This window comes from Coccidioides immitis (genome assembly GCF_000149335.2).
Source record: "Coccidioides immitis RS genomic scaffold supercont3.4, whole genome shotgun sequence".
Taxonomy (NCBI): domain Eukaryota; kingdom Fungi; phylum Ascomycota; class Eurotiomycetes; order Onygenales; family Onygenaceae; genus Coccidioides; species Coccidioides immitis.
The window spans coordinates 2252080-2276818 of record NW_004504311.1 but is presented as its reverse complement, the minus strand read 5'-3'; the positions used below and the strand labels follow the sequence as shown (position 1 = coordinate 2276818).

Here is a 24739-nt window from a genome sequence, read left to right as displayed (position 1 = left end):
GCGAACTTCAGACAAGCCGTACGTACACCTTCTTCTCGAGCGGGGTCATCCTGACTGGGTTTCTCGTTCAGCTTTTCTTTTTAAATATCGAACTGATCAAAAATTTTAGTAACATCCCTGATATGCTTGAAAAATAATATTTAACACTCCGTAAATGCCATCAAATCTCTAGAGTTATATCACCCCGTGTTATAAACGACCGTTTTTGTTTTCCTTTTTGCGCTCTACAGAGCCACAGAGACAAGCCTATAGTGCATTTTGGCGACGAAATAGTAACAGCCTGACAGGCTGCTACCTACGGAGTAGAGAATCCTACAATACCCACCCCATGTTGCTGTCTGCAGTGAATATTTTTAGTGCATATGTTCCTAGATGATTGATTCCCCCTTATCAATATTTTCCCCAACTACCAACAATAATCAACGCTACCCCCTTCACTTGATCTGAACTGATCGGAATTGAAACCTGACTGGTATGTGAAGGATGCCAACACAACTTTAAGAATCATAACTTACCATTACAGGACAATGTCACTCATCACTGATGGTGTCCTTATGGCGCTTTGGGAGAGAGCCCAGGAGCGATCTTCAGATGAACAGGCCTCGGCCAAAGTTTGGACTCATTTGTGGAACACACACTTCTTTTTGGAGGAGAAAGATAGGGTGATTTTCCAGGTGGCTCCTCCGGAGGTATGTCGCCGTCGACTGGTGGACATTATAGTAGAATTACTGGGTGAAGGTACTAGATCGGTGGTTCTCGCCTTCCACGAAGCAGAGATATTGAATGCAGGGCCTCAGGATCTCGAAGAAGCTGAGATTGAAGCGTCCAACACTTGTATGAAGTACCTTGGAAAGCACCCTGAACTGAAGTTTGTGTACGCGTTTACGTCGTTCGGCACAAAAAGTAGAGCATGGCTATGCGAACGAACGGAGACTTACTTGACGCTATTTGGCTTAGGCGACCCGGCTGATCGTGGCCAGTACATTGAGATACACTCCTCAGAGGGTTACCTGATTAAACAGGCAGTCCAAGCGATGAGAATCGTCCCGTCATCTATATAGATAGGATAGTGGAAGTACGGTGGTGTTGGTTTCACGGTCTTATGTATCTTGAAATGGCCTTTGATTGTGTGTATGAATCAACTCAGCGGCAGCAAGAGATGGGAGAGAATGAACCTTTACAATGTAATCGCAGGTTTCACTTACTCCACTTCTAAACATTACATGAAGTGAACAATTTCTGCAAGTTATACGATAGTCCACAAACTCCTAACCCTAATTGATGTGTGGATGTATATCATGCACCTTCCACCATCCAGTTAGCCTAATACTCTCCAATCCAAATGTTTTATTTGCTGCAGACTTCGAACTAAGACCTCCCCCTTGTGAAGAAGGCAATATGCTAGCTAGACGCGCAAGCTGCAGGGCGGAAACGCATTCTCGCATTTGGCAAGTCGAGGATGCCTGCTCCCATAGTTTGAATCTCCCCGGGAAATCTGCTTTCCAAGGGCGTCATAAAACTAACTCATAAAATCTCCCATGTCCTTTGTTTTGCCTGCTGCAAAACAAGCTCAAGGCTTCAGTTTGCCTCAAACTTTGGTGCAACAAACTTTCGAGCACCAACATACATTATCCTCATTCATCCCTCTTGCCTGCACAGATGACTTTCGCTGTCCACTTTGAAGAGGAACCATGTGGATATCTTCTCGACATTCTCCAGCACTTTAAGCTTGTCCTGCAGTGCTGCTGCATTGATAACAACAGGGCTCTTCCTGCGTGTCACAAGTTCGGCATCGCCTCCGCTACTACCTGGCCGCGATTCGATCCAAGGTGCGACAACGGGGCTCAGGATAATACTTTGACCCTGAGGCTTCCCGTTTATCACACTCCAAGAAAGGAGCGATTCTGTATCAAGGGAGAGAAAGACCGCATGGTTAATAATATACTTTAAAGCTCCAACGTCGGAAATGCCGGACCGGACTGGACATTGGGAGGATCTCAGACACAGCCCTGTCGCATCCCCAGATGCATGTTAGGTAGAGAGGATCCGACGTGTGACAATTAATCGAGATGAAAATCTTGGCTTGCATGCGACTACTGGCTTTTTTTGCCGGGAGAAGGTTGAGCTGAGGGCCAGGCGAAGATTCGGACGGCGAAGCACACGCTATGGATCAAAAGATAGCCTGTTGTTGATGAGTATTCCTGGACAAAGCCACAGCAGGAGTCCTTCCAGCTATTTTGGGTGTAATTGAAGGGGGTCCTCTCAGGAGCTATGGGCGTTGCATTCCCTCCACAGCCGGGCAACGCGATGTAATCAGCCAAGAAGGCCGAGAGTCGCATGATCGTGCCCGACCCCACTTGGCAGAGCCGTCCTGCTGGACATGCTGTCTTCCTCCCTGGCGAGTCTCAATTCCATCTTCATCGAAAGCTCATCACTTCCATCGGTTATCCATTGGTTTTCGAATTGAAGATTGCTGAGATTCCAACGTCCCGCTCAGCTCACAGGTTGACCCCCACTGAGACAGGCAAGATCAGATCACCGCTCAATCATGGCCTACGAGGGCTATGGTAGCTCTCAGCCCTACGAGCAGGGTGCCTTTAATGGGTCCAATTCATACGCCAACTCACAACAATTTCACAATCATATTTTGCAAGCGTCGTACCATGGCAACTATGAACCCACGTCAGATGGAACCCGGGTGCCAATACCGCCCCAGCATCCTCCTCCGAACTCACAGTCTCCTATTCCTCCACCGCCCATCACAGCTCCGCCAGCCACCGGAATCCCAGAGCCATTTCCGGATCCATCGCGATTTTATCAGAGCAATAGCCAACCTACCACAGAGGGTACCGGCCCCGCATTCCAGCCGAAACTCGACATCTCGCCCGAGATTATTGCCCAGATCACTTCCAGCGTCATTCAACAACTCAAAGGCTTTAATTTTGGAGCTAATATCCCGCGTCCACCGCCGAACCAAACTGCTCAGAACCCTGATATAACGTCGTTCACTCCATCTGTATCCGAAATTTCCCATTCATCTCCAAATACCACCACTAAAGTCTACACTCCACCCTCCCCGTTCAGACAGGCACAAGATGGATCTGGCCAGTCTCCCCAATTTTCAAACCTACAGTTTACACAGAATATTCACGGCTTATCGCAAGGTCCTGTGGACCAGGACCGAATTTCACGAGTTTTCTTTGACGGGCATGAGCACCGGCCTAGGTCTTCTCGCCTTACCACGCAGGACGAAACGCCAGCCGAACGGATATGGGGACAGCTTTTTGATAAGGAGGGATTACCAACTCCAAGGCTGGGCCAGTTCCTGCGCGGAATTGCCGCTCACCTGGTAAATACCACGCATCGAAACGACAACCCCTCGATATATATGCTGACAATATGCGTAGATAGAAGTTTTTCCACCTGAAAATACTCTAGTTGTTACCCCAGACAAGATGCAGAAATATTACGAAGATACCAAATCACTGGCTGATCCGTATCCATGGAAAGGTACGGATGAAACCTTTTTTTTTTTTTTTCCCTTAAATTCGCGGCCGTAAAGCTAACCTGGGCCTTTAGATATATTTGATGATGGGACGTCTTCAATTTCGCGTCTTTATCGAGAGGTCCAAGCGGAGCATCATTTAATCCAGGATAGGTTAGATCAAAGGCCTGATATACCGGGCCTTACGCCTCGTGGGTTTGAGCGCTGGATGAGACTCATGATCGTCGCCCACCCCGAACAAGAATACCAGCGACTTCAGAGAACCGTTCTGGAGATGCCCATTAACAACCCAGATGATCCGAAGGAGCGGTTCCCAAAGGAGCTTCCTCGGCGTCTATTTCCCAAGTCTCCCGACCATAATGTGAAAGAGCACCTGGAACGTTCAATCCTGACTCACTGCCATGTGGATGTCTCAAAGCCGGTGAGCAGAGATCAATCGCAGCCCAACACCCAGCGGCACCGTGTTACACCTTCAGTTGGCACTCCACCGCCAAGATCAGACCCAAGGTTGAGTTCTCCATTCGAAGAGGAAGACGAAGAGGATGAAGAGGATGATGATGAACCACCCGCGCCGCCGCCACCGGCACCACCAGCAGTAGCCCGCCCTATTGAGCGCAAAAGGAAGCCGTATTCAGTACAGCCCGGTGCGGGAAGGATATATGAGGATAAGCTGAAGCGAAACCTGAACAGCCCTGTGGAGCAAGCTAAATACCGTGAGTTTGGTAGTCGCCGCGGACGTCGTAGTCCCGCTACTGGGCGCAAACGTGAGTCGAAGGATTATCGCGACACCGACTTCGTGAAGACTCCCATTTCAGCTCGATTCCGCGACGAGAGTGACTTACGAGCCATGGGCCAGCCGAGAGGAAGAAGCAGAAAGGGTGAACGAACACATGGTCATTTGCACGATCGCGAGTTTGATAGAGAAGGCCAAAGCGACAATCCTTCTCGTGGAAGCTGGGATACGGACGAAGAGGACTATTATCGGGCTTCCAGTGCGCTCAGTGGCAGGGGTGGGCGGAACACTCCACTCTACGATGATGACCACTGGGCTTTTCGTTAAGTAAGGCGATGGCCGGCATAAATGATACCGAGGGAAAAATGCAGGAAGCGGACCATAAAATGGAACAGTTACAAAGTGATTATCGGGTAACGGGTAAACAAAAGGAGGACGAATCAAAAAGAAAAGCTATCTGAGTTTCTCGAGTGTGTAGGACTGTCTGGCTGATCTGACGAAAATGTTTCACGATGTTATGATGAATTTATGACAAAAATGCCTCTGGAAGGTATGGGATCTGACGGGAATTGGACCGGTTAGGGGATGGGGCGGGGAGTTTGATAGAATATGGATGGACCAATGGGACTTGGAGTTCGTTGCAGTTTTAGGCGATTTTTGAATGTGACTACGGAGTACATGATTAATATGAAGAATGGCATAGATGCATAGATTATTTGCGTCTTTGCAGCTCCAGTACATGTCCATCATCGAATTCACTAGCAACGGTCTGAAACAGTTGCCATGGATGCTACGGAGTAGATATATAACTATCATCATCTTGCCCTTCCATCCATAAAGACCTGATTATCCTCTCGACACGTTTCAGCATACTTACGTCTCAACCAATCGTCCCTCGCATACATATTAGCGATCTTCGCCCTATCCCTCTCCTCTTCCAATGGTTTACTCTGTCTCTTATCTTCCTTCGCTTGTTTCGCTTTCTTCCTCTTTCGTTTCATCTCTTCCCTTGCCTGCTTGTCTTTCTTCTTCTTTCGTCTCATCTCTTCCTCGCGCACATGCTCTGCCCGCAGGTCCCCCATCTCCTCGGCCGACAGGACCCACGGAACTGACAAGACCTGGACGAAATACCTCGTTTTCTCTTCCCAGAACCGCACTTCAGCGTTGGTATCATCAAGAAGGGTGTAGCGCTCGAGATGTAGCTGGAGCATGCCGCGGAAGCGGGTGATTGTGCCCTTGAATTTTGCGACGGCGCCAGGTTGGAGCGGGGAGATGTCAATGGGTGAGCGGGAGTTTGATGCTATGTGGGTGATTCCTGGGTCTGTCTCCGCGATGTTCTGGAGTGTTGGTAGGGACGATCCGGTTCTGTTGGTGACTGTAGATGCGGGAGCAGAAACAGATGACAATGATGATGTTGACGGCGGTGCTTTGGAGCAGACCACTTCGATGGTGTAACCTGTGCTATCGTCGAGGACGAGGATGGTTCGGTGGTCGTGATCATCGCGCGAAACGATGACGCCTGCGAGGCAGATGTATTGAACGGGAAGGTTGTTGTAGAAGTAGATTCCCTGTCCTACGCTTCAGATGAGAAAGAGTTAGATGGGAAATCTTGACAACAAAATATATGGGTGACCCCATCGCGGGTTAAAAACAAGTCTCAGGAAATAATAGTGGGATTCAACAGAGAGTTAAGGAGATTTGAGGAAGTTGTGATATCTTACCCTCAAACCCTCTTGGTTGCGTTAATCGGCGGACATCTGCGACGCCGAGCTTCACCCAGGTGAAAAAGGTGGGAGCTGCTCTGTGGCAGTATTCCGGGTAGTAGATGACATTGCGAGGGACATATCCGGCTGCCATGTGATCGCTATCATCATATCTCCTTCGCGAGCATCACGTCGTGGACGACAATGTATGTACGCTCTCGCGATGCCCGTCCAAGCTGCGCTGCTGATGCCTGATGCCAGGCCGGTTGTGGCCCCCTGGCAGAAGTCACGTGCTTTATAGCTGAGCTACCTGACGCAGGCTCAACGCAACTTCCAGTTTCATGCAATGTGGGCGCGTTGCAACATGAAGTGCGACAGCTAAAAGCAAGGAGCATTGCTGGGTGTCAAGGACCTCTTTAGGATATGGAGAAGGCACAAGAAGCTCTACCACACCTCATGTCCATCCCACTGCCTGCTGAAAGTTGAAACGTTGTCTCACGAACTGCGATGCGCAGACATTGTTTTGAACTCAACCAAGGCTTGAAGTTGCTTTCGATCACTCTCGCCTGCAATGAGCCGGATAACTCGCCTAACTGTACCGTCGTCCAGCGCCGCAAGACGTCCAAGAATCCCCACCCTCGAATTGATCCCTAGCCATATGTGAACCCGAAGTACGCCTTCGGCACCTCATACCACTTAAGGAACATTCCACAAGAGGTATTGCCAAACAGTTGCTGAGGCATAGTGGAATATGAACCTTGCCCAATTTCTTTTTTTCCCCTCTTTTCTTACAAAATTGTGGATCACTTGTGTTCCTGAAGAGGATTGGGCTATGAAAGGGGCTGCTTTGCAGCTTGCTGCATCCATAGCTCCCCCCATTCACCACCAGATGTCACCAGAATTAACACAAGACATATATGTTGTACACAGATATATGTCCAACTATGGATTTTACAGCAGCGTAGCCTGACACCAGCTAGGACATCTAGGCTCTCTAAGCCAATTGCTGTGTTGAAGCTGGCCAGATAATGAAGGCAGTTCGCAGCCTTTACAACCCAGGAGCTATTGGTTGTGTGAATGCTGTTTAATATGGAATGCCTCCTGATGCAGGGCACCTCCACGGTTTCAAGTCCTATCCCTACCCTATATATCAGAGGGCATTGAGACGGACAAGGAGCAAACAGGCAAGTCTACAACCTCCAACTCCACATGTTTGATAAAGCCTTAATAGTAGCAATTACCCGGAAATCATCTTCAGGGAGAAGCTTTTGCGGATATTTCTTATTTCCTTTCTGTAACTGGGAATGTGCCATGACATCCCTCTTTCATGTGAGTAAGCTCCTACACTTTGTATGTGGGGGCGGGCAAACGGCATCATAGTTCATAGTAATGAATCGTAGCTTTGAAATCGTAGCTCGTAAACCTGTACGGGTTAGATTGGCCCGAAAGGAATGCAAGCCGTTCCCTTAGGAAGTCAATTCTCTCTATCATTCTATCGCTCAAGATGCTCTGGATAAAAACCATTGCCAATTCACAGTCTGAAGCTAGTATAGCAGTCGACAGAGGAAGAATGTGGCGGGATATCTCTTGAAATTGAATGCTATCTATGCTGCCTCCAGGATTTAAAAGCTATTTAGCATTTTTGTTTTCTTTTGTCTTTTGAGGTTTTGGTTTTGGGTCCGGGTTGCCTTTCCATTCCAGTTTGCGGGGCGTCATATATTGCTTAAGAACCTCATCCGTGACCTGTTTTCTCCGCTCCTGGAAGTCCTTGACATATTCTTGTAGTAATGTGATAGCCATCTTCTTCAGCTCTCCCGTAAGTAATTCGCCTTTCCTGTAGCTTTCCTCTATTTGCTTCAATTTTTCGTCGTCTTCTTCAAAATATGAAAGATCTACAAATTGTCGTTAAGACGTATAGCAAGCTATTCGGGGAGGCAAAGGGCCTTACATTGAAAGGACACATCCACATCCGGGTTTCCTCCTAACCGGCGGTGCTCTTCTATGGTGTCTCTTCCACCACTGAACGCGTGTTTATTGATTTTATTCTGAATGTAACGTCAGCGATGTGATCATAGGGAATCCCGCTAGCAGAGTTTACCTTGATTTGGTTGGGCGTATCTGTCATAAAAATTGCAGAACTGTAGAAGTGTAAGCTATGGATTGTCCGACAACAGTGGAAGTTTTTGGGATCGTACTTAGGGTCGCTGGCGCTCATTTTGCCGCCAGCACCTTGTAGTGCAGTAAGGAATTTCGAATGGATCAAAGCCGGCTTAGGAGATGGGTATCGCATGCGGTGAGCATTATCACGGACAAGGCGAAAATATGGGTCTTGATCAATGGCCATCGGAATTAAGCAGGGGATCTTCGCTATGGCTTTTGTCCGATCTGCTGGTGGATTATCTGACCAAATTTCTGGGTATGATGTCGCGAACGACGCTACACTGTCGTGGCGGTTTAGCCGGTGGATACTTACAAATGAGGAGAGTCGACTCTTACCATTGTACGGATGGAAACATTATCCGACCGATATTGGTGCTGCGAAGAGTTAGTACAGCGCAATGAAGAGAAAAAGGCACCTTTACTGGATGGGATGGGACCGCCGAGAAAAAATCGTGACCATCAGATCCTCAAAATCAGTTGATAAAGGAGCCTGCTCACCTCTCATTGAATCCAAACGCCCCCCGAACTTGATTGAACGTTATGAGCTTCGCAAATTCCCAAACGTTCATCAACATGTGGCCTTTGACGTAATCTAGATCACTGAAGATGAATGTTTTCTTCGGATCAAAGCCGCAGGCAATGATATCCTTTGCGTTCTGTAACCCGAACTTGTATGTGTCCTCAAACGTAAGGTTATCTTTAAAGAGTGCCTTCTCGTCGTCTTTGTCCCAGTTAATATTCAGAAACTGTGGCTTTCGTTCCGTGGAGCTTACCAGTAAGCATGATAACTGTACAAGGGGTCAGTGAAACATAGACAGCTTTCCAATAGCCTAAACATACCTAAGGGGACATCGAAGACGTCCTGCAACCACTTTGTAAAAGAGAAGGGAATCGTATGGCCTAGATGCAGAGCATCGCTGGATGGTCCTCTGCCGGTGTACATGAAGAAGGGCTCACCGGCCTCGTACTTGTCAAGGATCTTGTCGAAGTCTCGATGCGAGAAAAAGAGGCCGCGCCTTAGCCAACGGTGTGGCTTGTGGCCGGTAAGGCGCTCGAAGCGCTCGAGAAGGTCGTTGTCTATGAGTTTGGTTGCCCATTTTCTGTTCCCGTTAGTACATTGGCACTCCCACGGAACGCGCAACTCAGACCCACTGTGAAATAGCAACGTAGTCAAAGGCCAGGATGTTTCCCTGCTCATCGTGCGCTGCGTGAACGTCCCAAGGGTTGATCTCCTGCTCGGTGGAAGCAGATTTCTCTGCGTCGCGGATTGGCACCACAATTTCGGGCTTGGAGTCCGCCATACCTGTGAACTCTGCAGTGTGCTTCAGAGACTCAAAAACGAGGGACAATCGCCGAGAAGGAGCACCGGGGGAAGACGTAAAAGATTTTCGACTCGCATGAGGGGTCTTTTGTCCGCGCCCTGAAGCTTCGCGGGGTGACATTCGGACAGTTGACTCAGCGGAGGATCATAGTTATTCCGTCCGTAATATATATTTTCCGACACCGATTTTCAGGGGTAAATTGGGCCAGTTCGCTGCCCCTGAGAGTCTCGCAAGGCACTGGCCGGGTGACGAAGAGAGACAAAACACCATCATCGCCATGATAGGATTCCGGTGCTCTGTTGTCAACATCTTCTCGTTGCTTGCGTTTGCCAGACCAGTCCGTAACTATCGGGCCGGCCCATCTATGTTCCAGTGTCGGGTCCGGGATGCGCAGAAACCCGGCTACTTTTATGATTGCCTAAGTCGGAAATGCCAACTGATTATGGACGAAATATGCAGCCATGTGCTGTACCTCGCAGGCTGCGTTGTGTACGGAGTACGAAGATATACATGCATATACACATATTCATGTATGTATCAATACTCCGAAGCGCTGTGCTCCTATGGATCGCTGGCCGCGACTGTTCATTGTTTCGATCCGGACGCCACCACAGATAGGAAACACAGCGAAGAACCACCTGCGACAAAACTTAACAACAGCATCATTCCACTAGTTCACTGAAACAGGTGAATTAGGACTTGTTACCTCGCAGCTCTCTTCTTTGTGAATTGTTGGCAATGTGCTACCCAAAGATGCCATCAAGCAGCTCTGTCTAACCCTCTCTAAGGCCCCTCGTTATTATGCTCAAACATTGCGTTCATACATACAAGCTTGACCGTGTGCTTTCTTTCTTCCTGGCACTCTCCTGAGCTCTTCATTTTCTTTTATCGACATCTGTTGTGATCGCAGGCCCATCCTTGGTACCTGAGCCTCGTCACGGAGATCCAGATGGAGCCAGAGTCTAGAGATACCGCTGACAGTGGCACTGCTCCTAGTATTATTCCTGGTGATGGACAGCTGCAGCCTCAATGTCCTTATCTTAAGGGCTTCCAGCTGTACAACGTCATCACTGCGTTGTTATTGGCCATGCTTCTCACTGGCTTGGATGTCAACATCGTCGCAACAGTATGAAACCATTTTTGTTGGAATTTTTTTTTAATCATCATTCATGAGCTTGTCTACTAATCTCTCATGTATAGGCTGTGCCTACAATCTCAAATCAGTTCAATAGTTTTAAAGATGTTAACTGGTATGGTTCGGCTTTTCTCCTTGCAATGTAGGTCTATTCTGTTCCACACCAAGAGAAAGGATCTGGTATGACTCACCATGATGATGATAGATGTGCGATGCAGCCGCTCTCTGGAAAGATATACTCATTATTTATCTCAAAGGTACTAGAAATTTTTCTGTTCCATGAGTGTGCACTGTATCAGAGGCTGATATTCCTGCTCGTGCTAAACTTGAACCACCAACCACGCTTACCCTGGTGCTCTCCAGCCTGACAACAAGGCCATATAGCAGGTGAACACGCTCCAGCTACTGTTACAGGCCTTCTTTCCCCTTTAAGAGTGGTTAGGGTGCATTCTGTGGGAAAGTGTATAGTCATTGTTGTTAGGCTGGGGTGCACCAAGTTGAAAAGCATGTTGGTGAGTCAAGCTTGGCTCGAGGAAACTCTTGTAGCATGTTTTCATGGGATTCATGGCCCTCTTTGAACTGGGGACCCTCATATGTGCCCTCGCAAACTCGAGTAAGATGATAATCGCCGGAAGAGCAGTAACCGGCCTCGGTGGAGCTGGAATTTTTAATGGTGCCTTGGTCATCTCGACTACGTTAGCACCACCGAATATTCGCCCAATGCTTACCAGTATTGGAGTGTCAATGCTCCCTATCGGCGGCTTCCTTGGTCCAATAATTGGGGGCGCATTGACCGAGCATGCCAGCTGGCGCTGGTGTAAGTTGAACGGCTATTCCTATATATTGGACAATAGCGATGAGGCCAATCTAACTCCCTTCCCAGGCTTCTGGGCTTTTCTCCCTCCTGGTGCATTCGTCATGCTAGCCATACTGCTACTTCGGATCCCAGAGAGTGCACCCAAGCCCTTCGTAAGATCAACTCTAGCCAAACTTCCTCAGAAACTTGATCTTATTGGTTTCACTCTTTTCGCACCCCCCTGTATTATGTTTTTGATCGCCATAAGTTGGGGTGGGGTGACATACCCATGGGATTCAAGCAAAGTAATTGGCCTTCTCTGCGGTAGTGTTGTCATGTTGAGTTTGTTTACTGTCTGGTCTCTCTATCGCGGAGAAGAGGCTCTGATTCCCAAGAGCTTTATCCGCCAGAGGACCGTGCTCGTTGCCTCTTGCGTTTCTGGTCTTCAAGGAGGCGCCTCTATCATGGTGGGATACTTTCTTCCCTTGTGGTTTCAGGCCATAAAGGGAGCAACCCCAACCAACAGTGGCTTGATGATGCTACCAACAATGGCGAGTCAAATTGTTGGCTCTATGCTATCCGGGGGACTCAGTAAGTGGACCTTTCCCCCCCCCCCCCCCCCCCCTTCTGATGCGCCTCTCTCTCTGCACAGCTTCTCTAATTTGGTAGTCCGCAAGTTGCATTATCTACCTCCGTGGGCCATTTTGGGGAGTATATTTGCCGCAGTTGGCCCTGGCCTTATGGTTACTTTCAACTTCAATACACCCAGAGCACAGTGGATCGGGTACCAAGTGATTGGAGGCCTCGGACGTGGTATGGCGTTGAATATGGTCAGTTCTTGGAGAACACGATAACACCTTTTTTTTTTTTTTTTTTCTTATCAACTAACGGCGACGCAGCCATTTATAGCAGCTCAAGAACAATTACCCACAGCTATAATTAGCGTCGCCTCTTCTGTGATTATCCTATTCCAATATTTAGCTGGGTCTCTCTCTATATCAACCGCCCAGTCAATCATCCAGAACCGCCTACCCACAGCTCTGGAGAAATACGCACCAGACACCGATATTCGGGCCATCGTCCGTGCTGGAGCTACTGAGTTTATTAAAACCGTGCCACCCGACCAGCTCCTCCCTATTAAAATCGCTTATAATGAAGCATTGGTAAAAATATTTGTGAGTGAATCCCATCTATTTCAACCTTAACTTACAGTTATCCTAACTATTACAATAGTACATTCCTGCTGCCAGTGCCGCTGCTGCGATATTTGCTAGCATTGCATTTTCATGGAGAAAACTTGGAACTGAGGACGCGAAGGGATCCGAGAGTTCGCGGGCCTAGCCAAACGCTGAGCTTAATGAAGAAGTGAAGATATCGGCGGGGAAGTATTCTTATAGATATGTGGCGGTCTGTTGTACACACCTGCGATTGCGCTGCAGTTCAAACTGCTCAGCGAAGAATCAGATGCAAAAAGCAAAAGTGGGAAACAGGATTTAGTTTGGCCCATGCACCGAGACCGGTAGTCTTGATCGTTAAAACTGGAGAGCTAGTCTTCAGCAGATACCCGTGTGTCCAACAGGTTGGTTCAGAGGAGCTCGAACGATGATGTGACCAATCAAGGTCGCCCTACCATGTATGTGAAGCGGATGGCATAATTGTTAGTGAGAGGGGTCAACACTCTGAATCAAAGCCCTAAAAAAAAGGATAAAAATGCAGATGCACTACAGAAGAGAGGTTCAAGGCATTAAAGAATCATATTAGCTGGAATCTTAGTACTTTTCTTTTGCCCTGCTGGACAGATATGTGCTCCTCGACCAACATCCGTACCATTACTCTGCTTTAACATTGCTTCCCTTCAAATCTTTGTTTCCCCTAGTGAGTAGTATGCCAAAGGCCCACAGCTTCAGTTGGAGTTCTTATCCAGCATCGGAATACTCCTAGATTCGCAAATTGTCTCGACATTCTTTTCGTAGAGCGTTACCCAGAAGTATTCGTGATAGGGATAGTGTAGATTATTCTCATAAAGGGGTTAGGTTTAGACATAGACCTGAGGTCCCTTTGTAGGTCGTACATGTTTTACCAATTGCCACTCTTCGATATCCAGTCAAGCCCCGGGCAAGGGAAGTCTCAATCACTCTGACGTTAGGATCGGAAAAGGAGAACACGCAAGAAGCCTCTCCTTATCGTTCCAAATCCGGAGTAACAGCAAAGCTTCAAACAGTATCACGGATACCTAGGTAGCTGGTAGTGGGACTATATGTCGTCCGCTATGCCTTCGTTAAAAAACCTTTGCGCAGGAAACATGGCGAAAATCTCGAATATACTCTTTCGGCTAAATTCAGTGCGCAGATATATTCATATAAAATTAAAGGAAAAAAAAAAATGAACCTTTAAAGACCCATGGGCTGTTCTTTGATGCCCAGCTCCGCGTGAAAATCTGGAAAAGTATGTGTTGCGCCACGGTGCCTCGTCCGGCTACCGCTCATGATCCTACTGAGACTGGGAATTGGCGCCTATAGTCTTGGAGAAGCCGTCAGGAAAGGTTGAAGTTCGCAATCACACCCGATGGACGAGGATGTCCCTTATTATGAAAACAAACTGGGGCTCATTTATAATTTCAGATTCGTCACGTGACTAAACAGCTGAAACTCAAATCGAACTTCAAATCTTCATGCTCCTGCTTGCGGTCATGGATTAAAACATATTTCAGAGCAGCCAGTGCAGAACAAGATCTAATATAGGTATCAGCAGCAGTTGACAACATATGGGATCTCAAAATGATTGCACGAAAAAGAGTGAGAAGGATACAGTGCGGTTGCAAGCCAACATCTGGGTTTCACCACAAAATTTCATGAGCCTGAAGGGCTTTTCCGTTTCCTCACCCTTTGTTTATCGGCAGGTTCCCTGGAAAGATTGGCAGCTAAAAATCTTCACTATTCAATGGCTAGCCAATACCATTTGTTCAATTCGAGCGCAATGCAGCGATGGTCTTTTGGTTTTTGCCCTGTGTCGAGGGAGAGCCAAGAACAATATCAAAGCAAGATCGGACCCGCAGCTCATTGCAGCTCATCCTCTTCACTCATATTTTTTTTATTAATAAAGGCATCAGACTGCTCTTATTCTTGATGCTTGTTACAGTATTTACTTTCCCTTTTTTTTATCTTCCCTGTCTTACCCTACTTGACCTGCTCCGTCGATACTAGCGGCGTTGGTAACATCCCTGACTCCCATTTGAAAGACCTGTTGCATATCAGATCCTTGTATATACCGGCTGAAGAGCTGAAATCTTTTATTTAAAAGGTTGCACACTTCCGCTGATACTACAAGAAGCTGTAAAGATGGGTTTCGACGAAGGTTCCGCTTTCGCGGAAGGCCAAAGGGTGATGAAAGAAGCAAATAGCTCCAAAAATCATCATGTCGAGAAATTAAATGGAACTGGCAGTAACGGTGATTTGTACACCGTCAAGCTCATTCCGGACAGAGGCTTTGGCTGCGTTGCTACTTCAAGAATTCCTAAGGGCACGCGTATTCTCACCGAGGCCCCCCTTTTTACGGTACCCAAAGCTGCAGCGGATATACAGGCTGTGGAAGAAGCTCTTCTTAAGGAGTTGAAGAGTCTTTCCAAGGACCAGCAGCATTCTTTCTTTTCACTACACAACGCCCACAAAGGCAAGTGCAGCCCCGTGATCGGTATCACCAAGACAAATGCGATCCCTTTCGGCTCTGGGGGTGCAGATGGTGGTATCTTTCCGCGGGCAGCACGGATTAACCATTCGTGCAAGCAGAATGCTCAGAACACGTGGAATCATAACCTGTCTAAACTTACGATCCATGCGTTCAAGGACATTGAAGAAGGAGAAGAAATCACGATATCTTACGTCGACGGCGCAGAAACCTTCAACACGCGGCAGCTTTGTTTAGAAGAAGCATTCGGATTTGTATGCCAGTGCGAGCTTTGCTCTCTTTCCGCAGAAGAAAACAAGAAAAGAGATAATCGCCTGGAGGAAATGGCGCGGCTTGACTCCATGCTTGGCAACGGGAGACGCATCATGTCCAAGCCACTGGATTGTCTTCATGATGCACATACCATTCTCCGTATGCTTAATGAAGAAGGTATTGTAGGCTCAAGAATTTCAAGAGTCTACAACGACGCACTACAGATCTCTATTGCACACAGCGATCAAGCGAGAGCGAAAGTCTTTGCGCAACGAGCCCACGACGTTAGAGTTATACTGGAGGGAGAGGATAGCCCAGAGACCATGAGGTTAAAGAGATTGATAGATAGCCCTACAAGCCACGGATTATACGGCTCATCAAAAGAGTGGGCGCAACCTGCGACGGCAATTCCGCAAGGTCTGGACGAAGCAGATTTCGAAGACTGGCTCTGGAGGCAGAATCGTTGGCAGAAGGAACTTAGAGTTAATGGAAAGCTTCAAAACTAAGGGAATTAAAACGGCGATTTCGGGGAGTTTCGGAGAGTTTTGACCCTAGCATACGGGTTGGAGTACGGAGTATGGGCAATAGACCAAAATAGATGCGGCCTTTGTTTCCCGCTACGAAGAATCGAATCCCTTTTGTCCGTCGACGATCGATATGGTTCGCTGGTCGTGAATTTAGCTCAGTTTGCGTGTCTGCGCAAAATTCTTGCGTCCTCTTCAATCGCGGCCTGTCAGAATTGAGCCCGTTACCGTTGCCCCCAAAAAGAAAAGAAAAGAAAAGAAAAGAAAAAAAAAAAAGAAAAGGAAAAGGGGAACATCAGAGTCCACTTTTACCCTAAGGCTTCCGAGTTAGATTCTCAATTGGTGGCTCCTTTTCTCCGAGGATACATTATATTTGTCTTAACGGAGAAAGATGACCACGGAAATCAGCTAAAAGTCGTGGGATTGTAGCATAAATGTGGACGGGAATCCAGGACCTTTGTTACGCTCTTGCTATCTCTATGATCTTTTTTTATCGCAGGCAGTGGCCTAGCCCCCCGATTGACCGATTTCTGGCTATCAGCAAGCTCAGGGGATACGATGCAATAGAGATGGCTGAAAGTTAGAAACCTTATTGACAGAGTACGAGGCATAATAGAAAGGACAAAGAAAATCCAAGGAAAGTTTGGAATTAAGGCTGTTTTACGGTGTACCTGCTGCTAATCCAGAGCAATCCGGATATAAATTAGAATAAGAAGCCGAAAGGCGGTGAATTCAAAAATTCCAAGCTCCAAATCCCTTCATATTCGAAGAAGCCATGGGTATGTGGTGATCCTCTCTGTCATGAGGGATGGATAAAGGAAGCACGCCCGTATATGATACTCTGGATGAACCTATGATCCTGGGAGATCCTTTAGAAAGCGCAGTCCTTACTGCAGTTGGTGAAGTGTCGGATCATTTCTATTAAGGGCAGCGTTGTAGTAATGGGTTTTGTTTGCTAGAGTGCTCTCAGTATGCTTGCTTGGATCTTATATACTCAGGGTACAGCAAATACCTTTATTTGTCGTTTGACAGCCATCTTCCATGTCAGAGGGGCAGTATGTTTGTTTCGGAATATTAGTTGGCTACTTGAAATCCGTCCAGGGATGGTACTCGAAAAGAGATATAATACTTGGGTTTTCTACTTAGTGCAGAACTAGGTCTCCTCTTCCTGCTCTTCCTCCTTTTTGATGTAGTGGTATGATAACATTGCATGCTTTCTTGGCTAGCTATAATGGCTTCGAATTCGGGTGCGATGTGGAATATTATTCTCTTTCTTCAGGCACTGCCTGCTTATTCCGATTTCGTTGAGGCTTTAGACCCGGGCTCAACACTATTGTCACCAAGAGATTCTTCTTGCGATAACAAGGCATTTCCCGATCTTTATTGTCGTCCTCCATCGACTTGCTACTTCAATCAACAAGGCATACCTCAATGCTGTCCCGCGGGTCAAGATTGTGGTCAGTGGTGGGTTGCTCCTCCAACGCTAACGTCGACTCCGCTATCGCCGGCGGATCCGCAACCTTCGAGATCCGTCCTGGATTGCGACTCCGGTTACGGTTCTAATTGTAATTCGGCAAACTTTAATAATAACGTATTCCCTTCTCGAGGAGTCGTGACGCACCGTGGATATTCACCTGTGATACGGGCGTTGATACTGGCGTTGCTGTGCCTGGCGTTTTGATTTCGTCTTGGTCTTTCGAATTGGAAACCGGTTAAGCAATGGAAGAGGCGCGTTATCTTTAGATTGGCTGGAAAAGTTGTTCTCTTTGGCGAAATGTCAATTTGATCATATCTCCATCATTCTCTTCTTCGGGTTCCTTGGCATCTCTTTCTGTCTCTTTTGTTCTTCAATGGAGATGTCGTCCACATTCGTTTCACCCTCCCTTGGACCATGCCCCGCCTTAGCAACTTTCAGTATCTCATCTTCCATCCCTTCAACGAGCTCCCACCCTATTCCCGCCGCATCCAGCATCTTACAGCCTTGCGACTGACCCACGAACGTTCCTGGTTCCTTAACCCCAAAATAAACCCTATCAATGCCCGCCCGTCCATGATTCCTTGCCTCGACGATCCTCGCCGCACACGGTTTATTCCCTGATAGCCTCTTACCGCACGGCTCCATGGTGACGTACATGAGAATTTTCGCATTGGGATTATCTCCCCGCTCCTTCTGCAGCGGTATGCCTACATCTTCCTCGGGGACCCCATGATGAGAAGCGTATTTCGACAGACAACATTGTTCGGCATGTGTGTTTCCGCGGTGCTCAAGGGTGTATCCCGTCGAAAGAATCTTATCCTCAAAAGTGGTTTGCTGATCTGGGGTCGTGCCCAAGGTCGGCGGGAAATAGCGTCTGAGGAGAAGTATGGCGCCGACACGGAAATTGGTGGGTTTGGGGGGAGAATATGCTGCTAAGGCGAGGCATTGGGTCAGATAGTGGAGGTGGGTTGATAGCTCGGTAGTGTGATAGGGTTGAAGAGCGGCCATTTTTTGGTGGTAGACGAAGCCAAATAGGGCAACGTTATTCTAACTCGTTGAAGGGCTTCCCGTTACTTAGGCCAATAGAGCAATTCCTCCGTGTAGCGGGCGAAAATTGATCGGGTTGATGGGAAGTCCAAGTTGAGAGCCGCAAACTGAGAGGTGAAGATGATGTAACTCTCCTGGAGGGCAGTGGAATTCGGGGAGATGATATTCCGCTCCCGGCAGCTGTCAGGCTTTGGAAGGTGGACGTGATTGGCACCTTGGAAATTGACTGGATTATAGTAGGTCTACGGAGTAGTACTTTTGGCCAAGAGTATATTCTCATTTCACCTTGCTGTCTCCAAATGCTTTTCCATGCGCTGATACCTACATTCAAATTCCGCACATTCCCTGCAATGTATCTTTGAGGCTTTATCTTGAAGCTTGAGAAGCAAGCTAGTCCAAACATAGTATAGTTCCGGGGATTTATATTATCCGAAACTCAATTTCTGCCTATTCTAAAAAAAGGATAGTGCATACTCCACGTGCTTGTCGCGTGTTTTCCAATTAATTTGGTTTTCGCGACCGCGTTTTGTATATGTGATATTGCCGGCTGAACGGCCATTTGACACCAGACCACGGCAAGCAAGCCGCGAGCATTGCTGTACACAAAAGTAGGCGTTGTTCCGATCTCACCTGTCAATTTCAGGTTCTCCTTAGAATAAAGGACACCATGCCCACTGCAGATGATGACCTTGTCGCGGGGGAACCCCCATCCTCGATCAACCCGTATGAAGTCTTGGGAGTGGAAGAAAAAGCAACCGCAGACCAGATCAAATCTGCCTACAGAAAGCAAGCCCTGAGACACCATCCAGGTTGGTACCCTCCAGTTGTGTTGGAAACACTTTAAGATGCCTGGCGTTTTATAAAGATCGTATCCTTACCCGCTTTGTGCCGCGCAGACAAGGCTTCTCCCGAATCCAAAGATGAGGCCAATAAGAAGTTCCAGGAAATTGCTTTTGCATACGCTATCCTTTCCGATGAGCGACGGCGAAGACGTTATGACACGACCGGCAACACGTCCGAATCCCTGGACCTAGAAGATGATGACTTCGATTGGGTGGATTTCTACCGCGAACAGTTCTCTAGCATGGTTGACGGGAAGGCTATCGAGAAGATAAAAGCCGAATACCAGGGTTCCGAAGAGGAGGAGAGAGATCTACTCGAGGCTTATGAAACTTACGAGGGAGATTTAGATAAAGTGTATGAGGAGGTCATGCTGAGTAATGTATTGGATGACGATGAGCGATTTCGGAAGATTATCAAGAAGGCGATTCGGAAGGGAGAGGTTACTGATTGGCCGGCATTCTCGAAAGAAAGCGCGAAAAAGAGATCTCAGAGAGTCAAAGCGGCGGAGAAGGAAGCCAGGGAAGCCATGGAAATTGCGAAGGAATTAGGCGTTGAGGACAAGCTCTTCGGGAAGAAAAAGGGCAAGGGTGATGATGACGAAAACTCATTGATGGCATTGATCCAACAGCGCCAAAGAAGCAGAGCATCAAACTTTCTGGCAGATCTTGAGGCAAAATACGTGGCTCCATCGAAAAGTGGGAAGGGTAAGAAGAGAAGGACGGAGGAAGCTGAACCGCCGGAAGAAGCGTTTCAAAGGAACAGACCTCGGACGACGAAAAAGCAAAAGGCATATTAGTTCCGATGTCGTCAGTCGACAGGCTGCTTTTCGCCGGAGTTTGGTGTGCGTGTCACAATACCCCAAGTCTAATCATGTTGCCTCTTGTTTTTTCTTTCCTCCCTTCTTTCTTTTTTCCTTTTTTCTTTTTTTCTCTTTTTTTTTTTTTCTTTTTCTTTTTCTTTTTACTTTCTGTCTATCCCACGGTTTGATATGAATGGCGTATTGATCGGAATGCACAGGGTGAGATGCAGGAAACTCGCATATGTATCCAGGTTGGTTGGGCTGGAGTCTATGGGGAATTATTAGCTACAATTGACGAGAAGCTCAATGTACCAGAAACATTCGTAGTTTATTAAGGAGCGCGTTCTGCAATTTATTGTTGTGAAATCTTGACCGATAAAAGAATCACATTTCCTCCGTACACGAGGTCCTTCTCGCTGTTTGTCGGCTGCCGCAACGCTGCCAAGCGGTGAGCGCACAATGCGATAAGGCTCTAGTGCACGACGAGCTTGGGAATTCGCTACTCGCCAACCGCTATCTCATCTAGCGGGTCGGAGCTCTCTGGCCTGCTGGCTTCGGGCTCGCGAGAAGAGAAGGCTCTCTTCCCGACGGCGACGCTCGTCCCTTGCAGTTGACGCGGAGCAGACGACTATCGTCTCGCGATTCTCAACCCTCCCACGCAAGGCAACGCCGTGTGGATCTCCAGCAGACCAAGGATCGGTTTGCGTCGAACCATGATCCATCACGCTCCCCGTTCCCTGAAGCCCGTTCCTTGGCCGGCCCTCTTCCGGACTTGGCTGTCGAGTGTCCTGGTCGCTTCTCGCCGAGACCCTAACTAGCAGCCCGCGGGTGCTTCAGCCACATGAAGTTTGTTCGTCCCCTCCCTGGGATATATCTGTCGCCTGCGTGCAGGAGAGTTGTTCTCTCAAAAGCCGTTGATAACTCTATCTGGTTTCGCATGGTTGTTTGTGGCCTTATCGCCGCGGCGACACTGTTGTTCCTTTGTTTGGCGGCCTTTGTTGATTGATTGATGGTTGAGCTGTTGCTTGGATTTTGCTACTTATGACGATACATCGCCCTCACTCCACCACACGATATTATAGCTGCAGCACCGGTGTGATATTACTCTGCACTCCTAGGAGCGTTGTAGGTTGCACTTCTAAAAGTGCCTCATGTCCTCTTTCCCAATTGCCGACCACATGAGCTGACTTATTTGCCACCCCAAAACTCAGTTCCGCAGCAATATACATACAATAGGTATCGCTTCCTTGTCAATACCTCCCCAAGCAGTACTGTATCGGTCCAGACACCAACCCTTCTGTCCGACAGCGTTTGTCTAAAACAGACTCCAGAGTGGGGTGCAAAGGAGACTCCTTCACCTGTCCTTGAGGTCTCCACCGCGCACACTGGTCCCCACGCAAAAAGCTCACGATCGTCGATGATAACTTGATCCCCGCCACCATTTCCCGATCTCTCTCCCTTCTCTCGCCTCGAAGATGTCACAACCACCACATATGTCGCTGGAAGCGGCACTCGACGAGGAACGGCGGGAAATCCTAGACATTCTCGAAGGCCGGAAACATGCGCAGCAACAAGCTCCACGTCCTGGCCGTCGCGCCAGCCCCGCGCCTCCTGTGCGAAGCATGTTGGATATTGCTCCCGATCCTGGAGCGCAACGACATGGCTCGATCGCTGGCATTGGTGTAGGTGTAACGCAACCTCCCAACAGATCGACGGCCAAGCCCGGCACAGGTGTACGCAGCATGTTGGACCCAATTGCGCCCTCTCCCTTAAGATTGACCCAAAGTGCTACATCCTCTCCGACCACAGACACCGCACCTTCACAGGAGACACCTGAAGGCCACCGCCGTGCGTCGGATGCGTCGTCAAAGGGCCTTCCCGAGATAAAAAAGAGGCATGGTGTAGACCCGCAGCAAGACTACCAGTTTGAGATGCTCCCTAGCATCCCCAATTACGCCCTACCGAAACGAGTCACACAGGGTGGGAAATTGGGCCATCATAATAATACGACGCACAAGAATTCTATGGCTGCGGTCATGTCTGGTGCAGATTTCGGTCCGTTTCCCGGTGCTCCAAGAGGTAGACAAACAGGAAGACATCCCTCTCTACCGGGCCAGTCAAGATCCCCATCTTCACGACTCGGACGGTCGCAGTCACCCGGCACGAGACTGCTCAATACAAATTCTATGAACTTGATGAGTACTCCCGGCAAATTTGTGACCGATTCTGGGAAGGTCATCAACATGGATCACGCGTATAGACGACTGTCGGCCGCTGCGCTGTCCAGATCAGGCGGAAGTCTGGCTAACTATCCTGGGAAAGCGGCGCCCAAGCAGGCTGATGGTGTTGACGGAACTGCGGAGGGGGATGTCCGGCTTCAGAAGGATTACTATTCCGATACACTGGATGGTGGGTTTAGTGAAGATTATACAAGTGAGGAAGATGTCGGTGATACTAGCTCGGGAGAGGATGCATGGAAATCTGAAATTCATCGGGGCCGGAGACGGACTAGGAAGAGGGCGGACACAGACGGGCCTGGACAAGGCAGCAGTAATAGCGGGGGGCCTAGGAAAATCCGAAACTTACTCGATGCTGCGGAGGAAGAGCGTACGTTTGCTCCTTTTACCCGAACTTCATTTGAGATGAACCGAATTTGCTCACTCACCTTAGGCGCCAAAGTATCATCTTCCTACAAGGTCAAATCGTTGCTTGATCCTGTCGCGCCGCGCACTACGAAAGCAGCTTCAGAGAAACCGATTCACAAAAGGACTGGTGTCCACCCGAATACTAGCTTCGATATCACTGCCTCCACAGGCAATACCCCGGCAGGCTCAGAAGATGAAGCTGAATTCTCGGATATCAAAAAGGCACAAAACCTCAGCGTCTACATGTCTCCCGTGGACCAATCAGTTCCGAATAGAGTGATTCGAACTGTCATTCGTGGCGATTTTACTAAACTCCAAGAGGAAGGCGACCGGGGTCAACGTCGGTTGCGGAAATATCTTGTTGCCACGGATCTGAGTGAGGAATCCACATACGCCCTTGAATGGACCATCGGCACGATTCTTCGTGATGGAGATACAATGTACGCAGTGTACGCTGTCGAAGATGAATCAGGATCAAGCAAGACCACTGGCGACGCGGATAGCACATCCTCTGTGCATATCAACGACGGAGCCAAAGCGATGTTGGACATCACTACGACCGTCGGGTCGCAGACAGAGAAGACTTTAGGCGATCCGAATCGAGCATCCGCTCACTCGTCACCCCGCGGATCTTCCAGTTATCTGATACCCGAGAGCAAGAGTGGTTCTATCGACTCGCGCGGCACCACAAAGAACGAAGCAGACAGACTCCATGCGATCGACCTCCTCACGCAGACCGTTGTCAGGTTGTTGCGGAAGACGAGACTGCAGGTCCGGGTCGCGATTGAGATTATTCATTGCAAGAGCCCAAAGCATTTGATAACGGAGGCGGTGAGTATATTTTCACGTGTTGGCCTCCTCGGCATCATCCTGGCGGCCTCAGACTCTCGGCTTCGAACTAACCGAGTGATACAGATCGACGCTCTCGAACCCACCTTGGTCGTTCTAGGCTCGCGTGGACGCAGTGCTCTTAAAGGGTAAGCATCGCCTTTTCATCGTGGAAGTCGGTAGTAGCAAGAAGGCCCTGACTAATTCGATATTCTTCCTCCAAGGGTCCTCCTCGGCTCGTTCTCCAACTACATCGTAACCAAGTCGTCTGTTCCAGTGATGGTTGCACGAAAGAAGCTGCGCAAGCATGCGAAATACAAGAACACTCACGTTCGATTTTCTAATAATCTCACTGCCCCGAAAAAGCTTGCTTTTGCAAAAGTAGACTGATGCTCTATGATGTTACCTTTTGGGGAGGATTTCTCCACGTATTGCTTTTTACAGAGGATTAATTTCTCCTGGGATGCTTAATTCATAATTAGCAGGTGTTCTAAGAGGGTAAAGTTTCACTCTGCGGCCTGATTTTGTTTCCTATGACGCCGGAGTTCATTGCGTTTGGTCGTCATTCCGGCTGTATGTTTGATTACTCTTCTCCTTTCTCGTCCTTTGCATTTTCCTATTCTTCCTTCCCCCCTTCTTTTTTTTCCCCGTTTCATTATTGAATTGTTGCTATGATGGAATACGAACTGCTCCAAGTGATGAAGGTGGGCGGGAGAGGCGTTGATGCCGTGGAGTTTGAAGCCTGGGATTCGATATTCTTAGTCTTTTCTGGGAGATGCATGACGACCGGCGTGGTTCTCGGATGTTTATTATTCGACATACATATGTAGACTGAATGGAGGACTGACTCCGGACTTCCCTCCTCTCTCTCGGGTACTTTGTTGTCCCTCAACGGCGAATTCCAGGACCAGGATTACTCTAAATAAAGCTTGTGGGCGGAAGTATGCCCAGGGTCGCCGGCCCAGATGTGTGACAGCCGCCGCGAAGCACACACGAGAATCTTAGCTGAAGACCAAAGGACGCCACGGCCAGGGAGGACCCTGCTTGGACTTCTGGGCTTCGAGGGCGAGCTTCCTAAGGCTGAGGGCGATGCCATTTTCTTCCTGCTCAGGTTCATCTCAAGAAGAAATTTTTTGAGATGCCACGTCTGGGCTGCAACGCCCAACACACTCCACTGGCAGAGTCTGATTGGGTTGATCGTCGCTGATTTTCCCATCGAACAAGGGCCAATATGTGGTCTTTGCTTTTCCTCACTGCTTTGAACGCATGATGGTTCGCTCATGCCG

At 48.4% G+C, this 24739-nt stretch overlaps 11 protein-coding genes across 11 annotated transcripts; 6 read left to right on the top strand and 5 right to left on the bottom strand.

The window, feature by feature from the left end:
- Positions 1-527: 527 nt before the first annotated feature.
- Positions 528-1061, top strand: CIMG_05091 (uncharacterized protein; the record flags this gene model as incomplete). The annotated part of the gene is made up of 1 exon (XM_001245649.1): positions 528-1061. One exon carries the CDS (start codon positions 528-530, stop codon positions 1059-1061), a length of 534 nt encoding a protein of 177 aa, XP_001245650.1.
- A 1487-nt stretch (positions 1062-2548) lies between these two features.
- On the top strand, positions 2549-4565 carry CIMG_05090 (uncharacterized protein; the record flags this gene model as incomplete). Its single annotated transcript, XM_001245648.1, has 3 exons — positions 2549-3349; positions 3408-3510; positions 3580-4565. The coding sequence occupies 3 exons, from the start codon at positions 2549-2551 to the stop codon at positions 4563-4565; spliced, it is 1890 nt and encodes a 629-aa protein (XP_001245649.1).
- On the bottom strand, positions 4084-6171 carry CIMG_05089 (OB-fold nucleic acid binding domain-containing protein). Its single transcript, XM_001245647.2, has 2 exons — positions 5960-6171; positions 4084-5811 (listed from the first exon to the last, which is right to left on the bottom strand). The coding sequence occupies exons 1-2, from the start codon at positions 6093-6095 to the stop codon at positions 5054-5056; spliced, it is 894 nt and encodes a 297-aa protein (XP_001245648.1). The 5' UTR covers positions 6096-6171; the 3' UTR covers positions 4084-5053.
- Positions 6172-7570: 1399 nt separating this feature from the next.
- On the bottom strand, positions 7571-9543 carry CIMG_05088 (tryptophan-tRNA ligase; the record flags this gene model as incomplete). The annotated part of the gene is made up of 9 exons (XM_001245646.1): positions 7571-7833; positions 7890-7986; positions 8040-8079; positions 8137-8382; positions 8438-8476; positions 8600-8822; positions 8875-8889; positions 8942-9201; positions 9254-9543. The coding sequence occupies 9 exons, from the start codon at positions 9541-9543 to the stop codon at positions 7571-7573; spliced, it is 1473 nt and encodes a 490-aa protein (XP_001245647.1).
- Positions 9544-11113: 1570 nt separating this feature from the next.
- Positions 11114-12695, top strand: CIMG_05087 (major facilitator superfamily transporter protein; the record flags this gene model as incomplete). Its single annotated transcript, XM_001245645.2, has 4 exons — positions 11114-11945; positions 12024-12184; positions 12254-12529; positions 12588-12695. 4 exons carry the CDS (start codon positions 11114-11116, stop codon positions 12693-12695), a joined length of 1377 nt encoding a protein of 458 aa, XP_001245646.2.
- Positions 12696-14692: 1997 nt separating this feature from the next.
- Positions 14693-15796, top strand: CIMG_05086 (uncharacterized protein; the record flags this gene model as incomplete). Its single annotated transcript, XM_001245644.1, has 1 exon — positions 14693-15796. The coding sequence occupies one exon, from the start codon at positions 14693-14695 to the stop codon at positions 15794-15796; it is 1104 nt and encodes a 367-aa protein (XP_001245645.1).
- Positions 15797-17600: 1804 nt separating this feature from the next.
- Positions 17601-18299, bottom strand: CIMG_05085 (DRAP deaminase; the record flags this gene model as incomplete). Its single annotated transcript, XM_001245643.1, has 1 exon — positions 17601-18299. One exon carries the CDS (start codon positions 18297-18299, stop codon positions 17601-17603), a length of 699 nt encoding a protein of 232 aa, XP_001245644.1.
- Positions 18300-18891: 592 nt separating this feature from the next.
- Positions 18892-20313, top strand: CIMG_05084 (DnaJ domain-containing protein). Its single transcript, XM_001245642.2, has 2 exons — positions 18892-19147; positions 19235-20313. The coding sequence occupies exons 1-2, from the start codon at positions 19006-19008 to the stop codon at positions 19975-19977; spliced, it is 885 nt and encodes a 294-aa protein (XP_001245643.1). The 5' UTR covers positions 18892-19005; the 3' UTR covers positions 19978-20313.
- A 185-nt stretch (positions 20314-20498) lies between these two features.
- Positions 20499-20702, bottom strand: CIMG_05083 (uncharacterized protein; the record flags this gene model as incomplete). Its single annotated transcript, XM_001245641.2, has 1 exon — positions 20499-20702. One exon carries the CDS (start codon positions 20700-20702, stop codon positions 20499-20501), a length of 204 nt encoding a protein of 67 aa, XP_001245642.2.
- On the top strand, positions 20501-24146 carry CIMG_05082 (universal stress protein family domain-containing protein). Its single transcript, XM_001245640.2, has 7 exons — positions 20501-20910; positions 20999-21105; positions 21192-21212; positions 21287-22587; positions 22651-23456; positions 23541-23602; positions 23678-24146. The coding sequence occupies exons 4-7, from the start codon at positions 21456-21458 to the stop codon at positions 23841-23843; spliced, it is 2166 nt and encodes a 721-aa protein (XP_001245641.2). The 5' UTR covers positions 20501-20910; positions 20999-21105; positions 21192-21212; positions 21287-21455; the 3' UTR covers positions 23844-24146.
- A 220-nt stretch (positions 24147-24366) lies between these two features.
- Positions 24367-24669, bottom strand: CIMG_05081 (uncharacterized protein; the record flags this gene model as incomplete). The annotated part of the gene is made up of 1 exon (XM_001245639.1): positions 24367-24669. The coding sequence occupies one exon, from the start codon at positions 24667-24669 to the stop codon at positions 24367-24369; it is 303 nt and encodes a 100-aa protein (XP_001245640.1).
- Between the last annotated feature and the right edge of the window lie 70 nt (positions 24670-24739).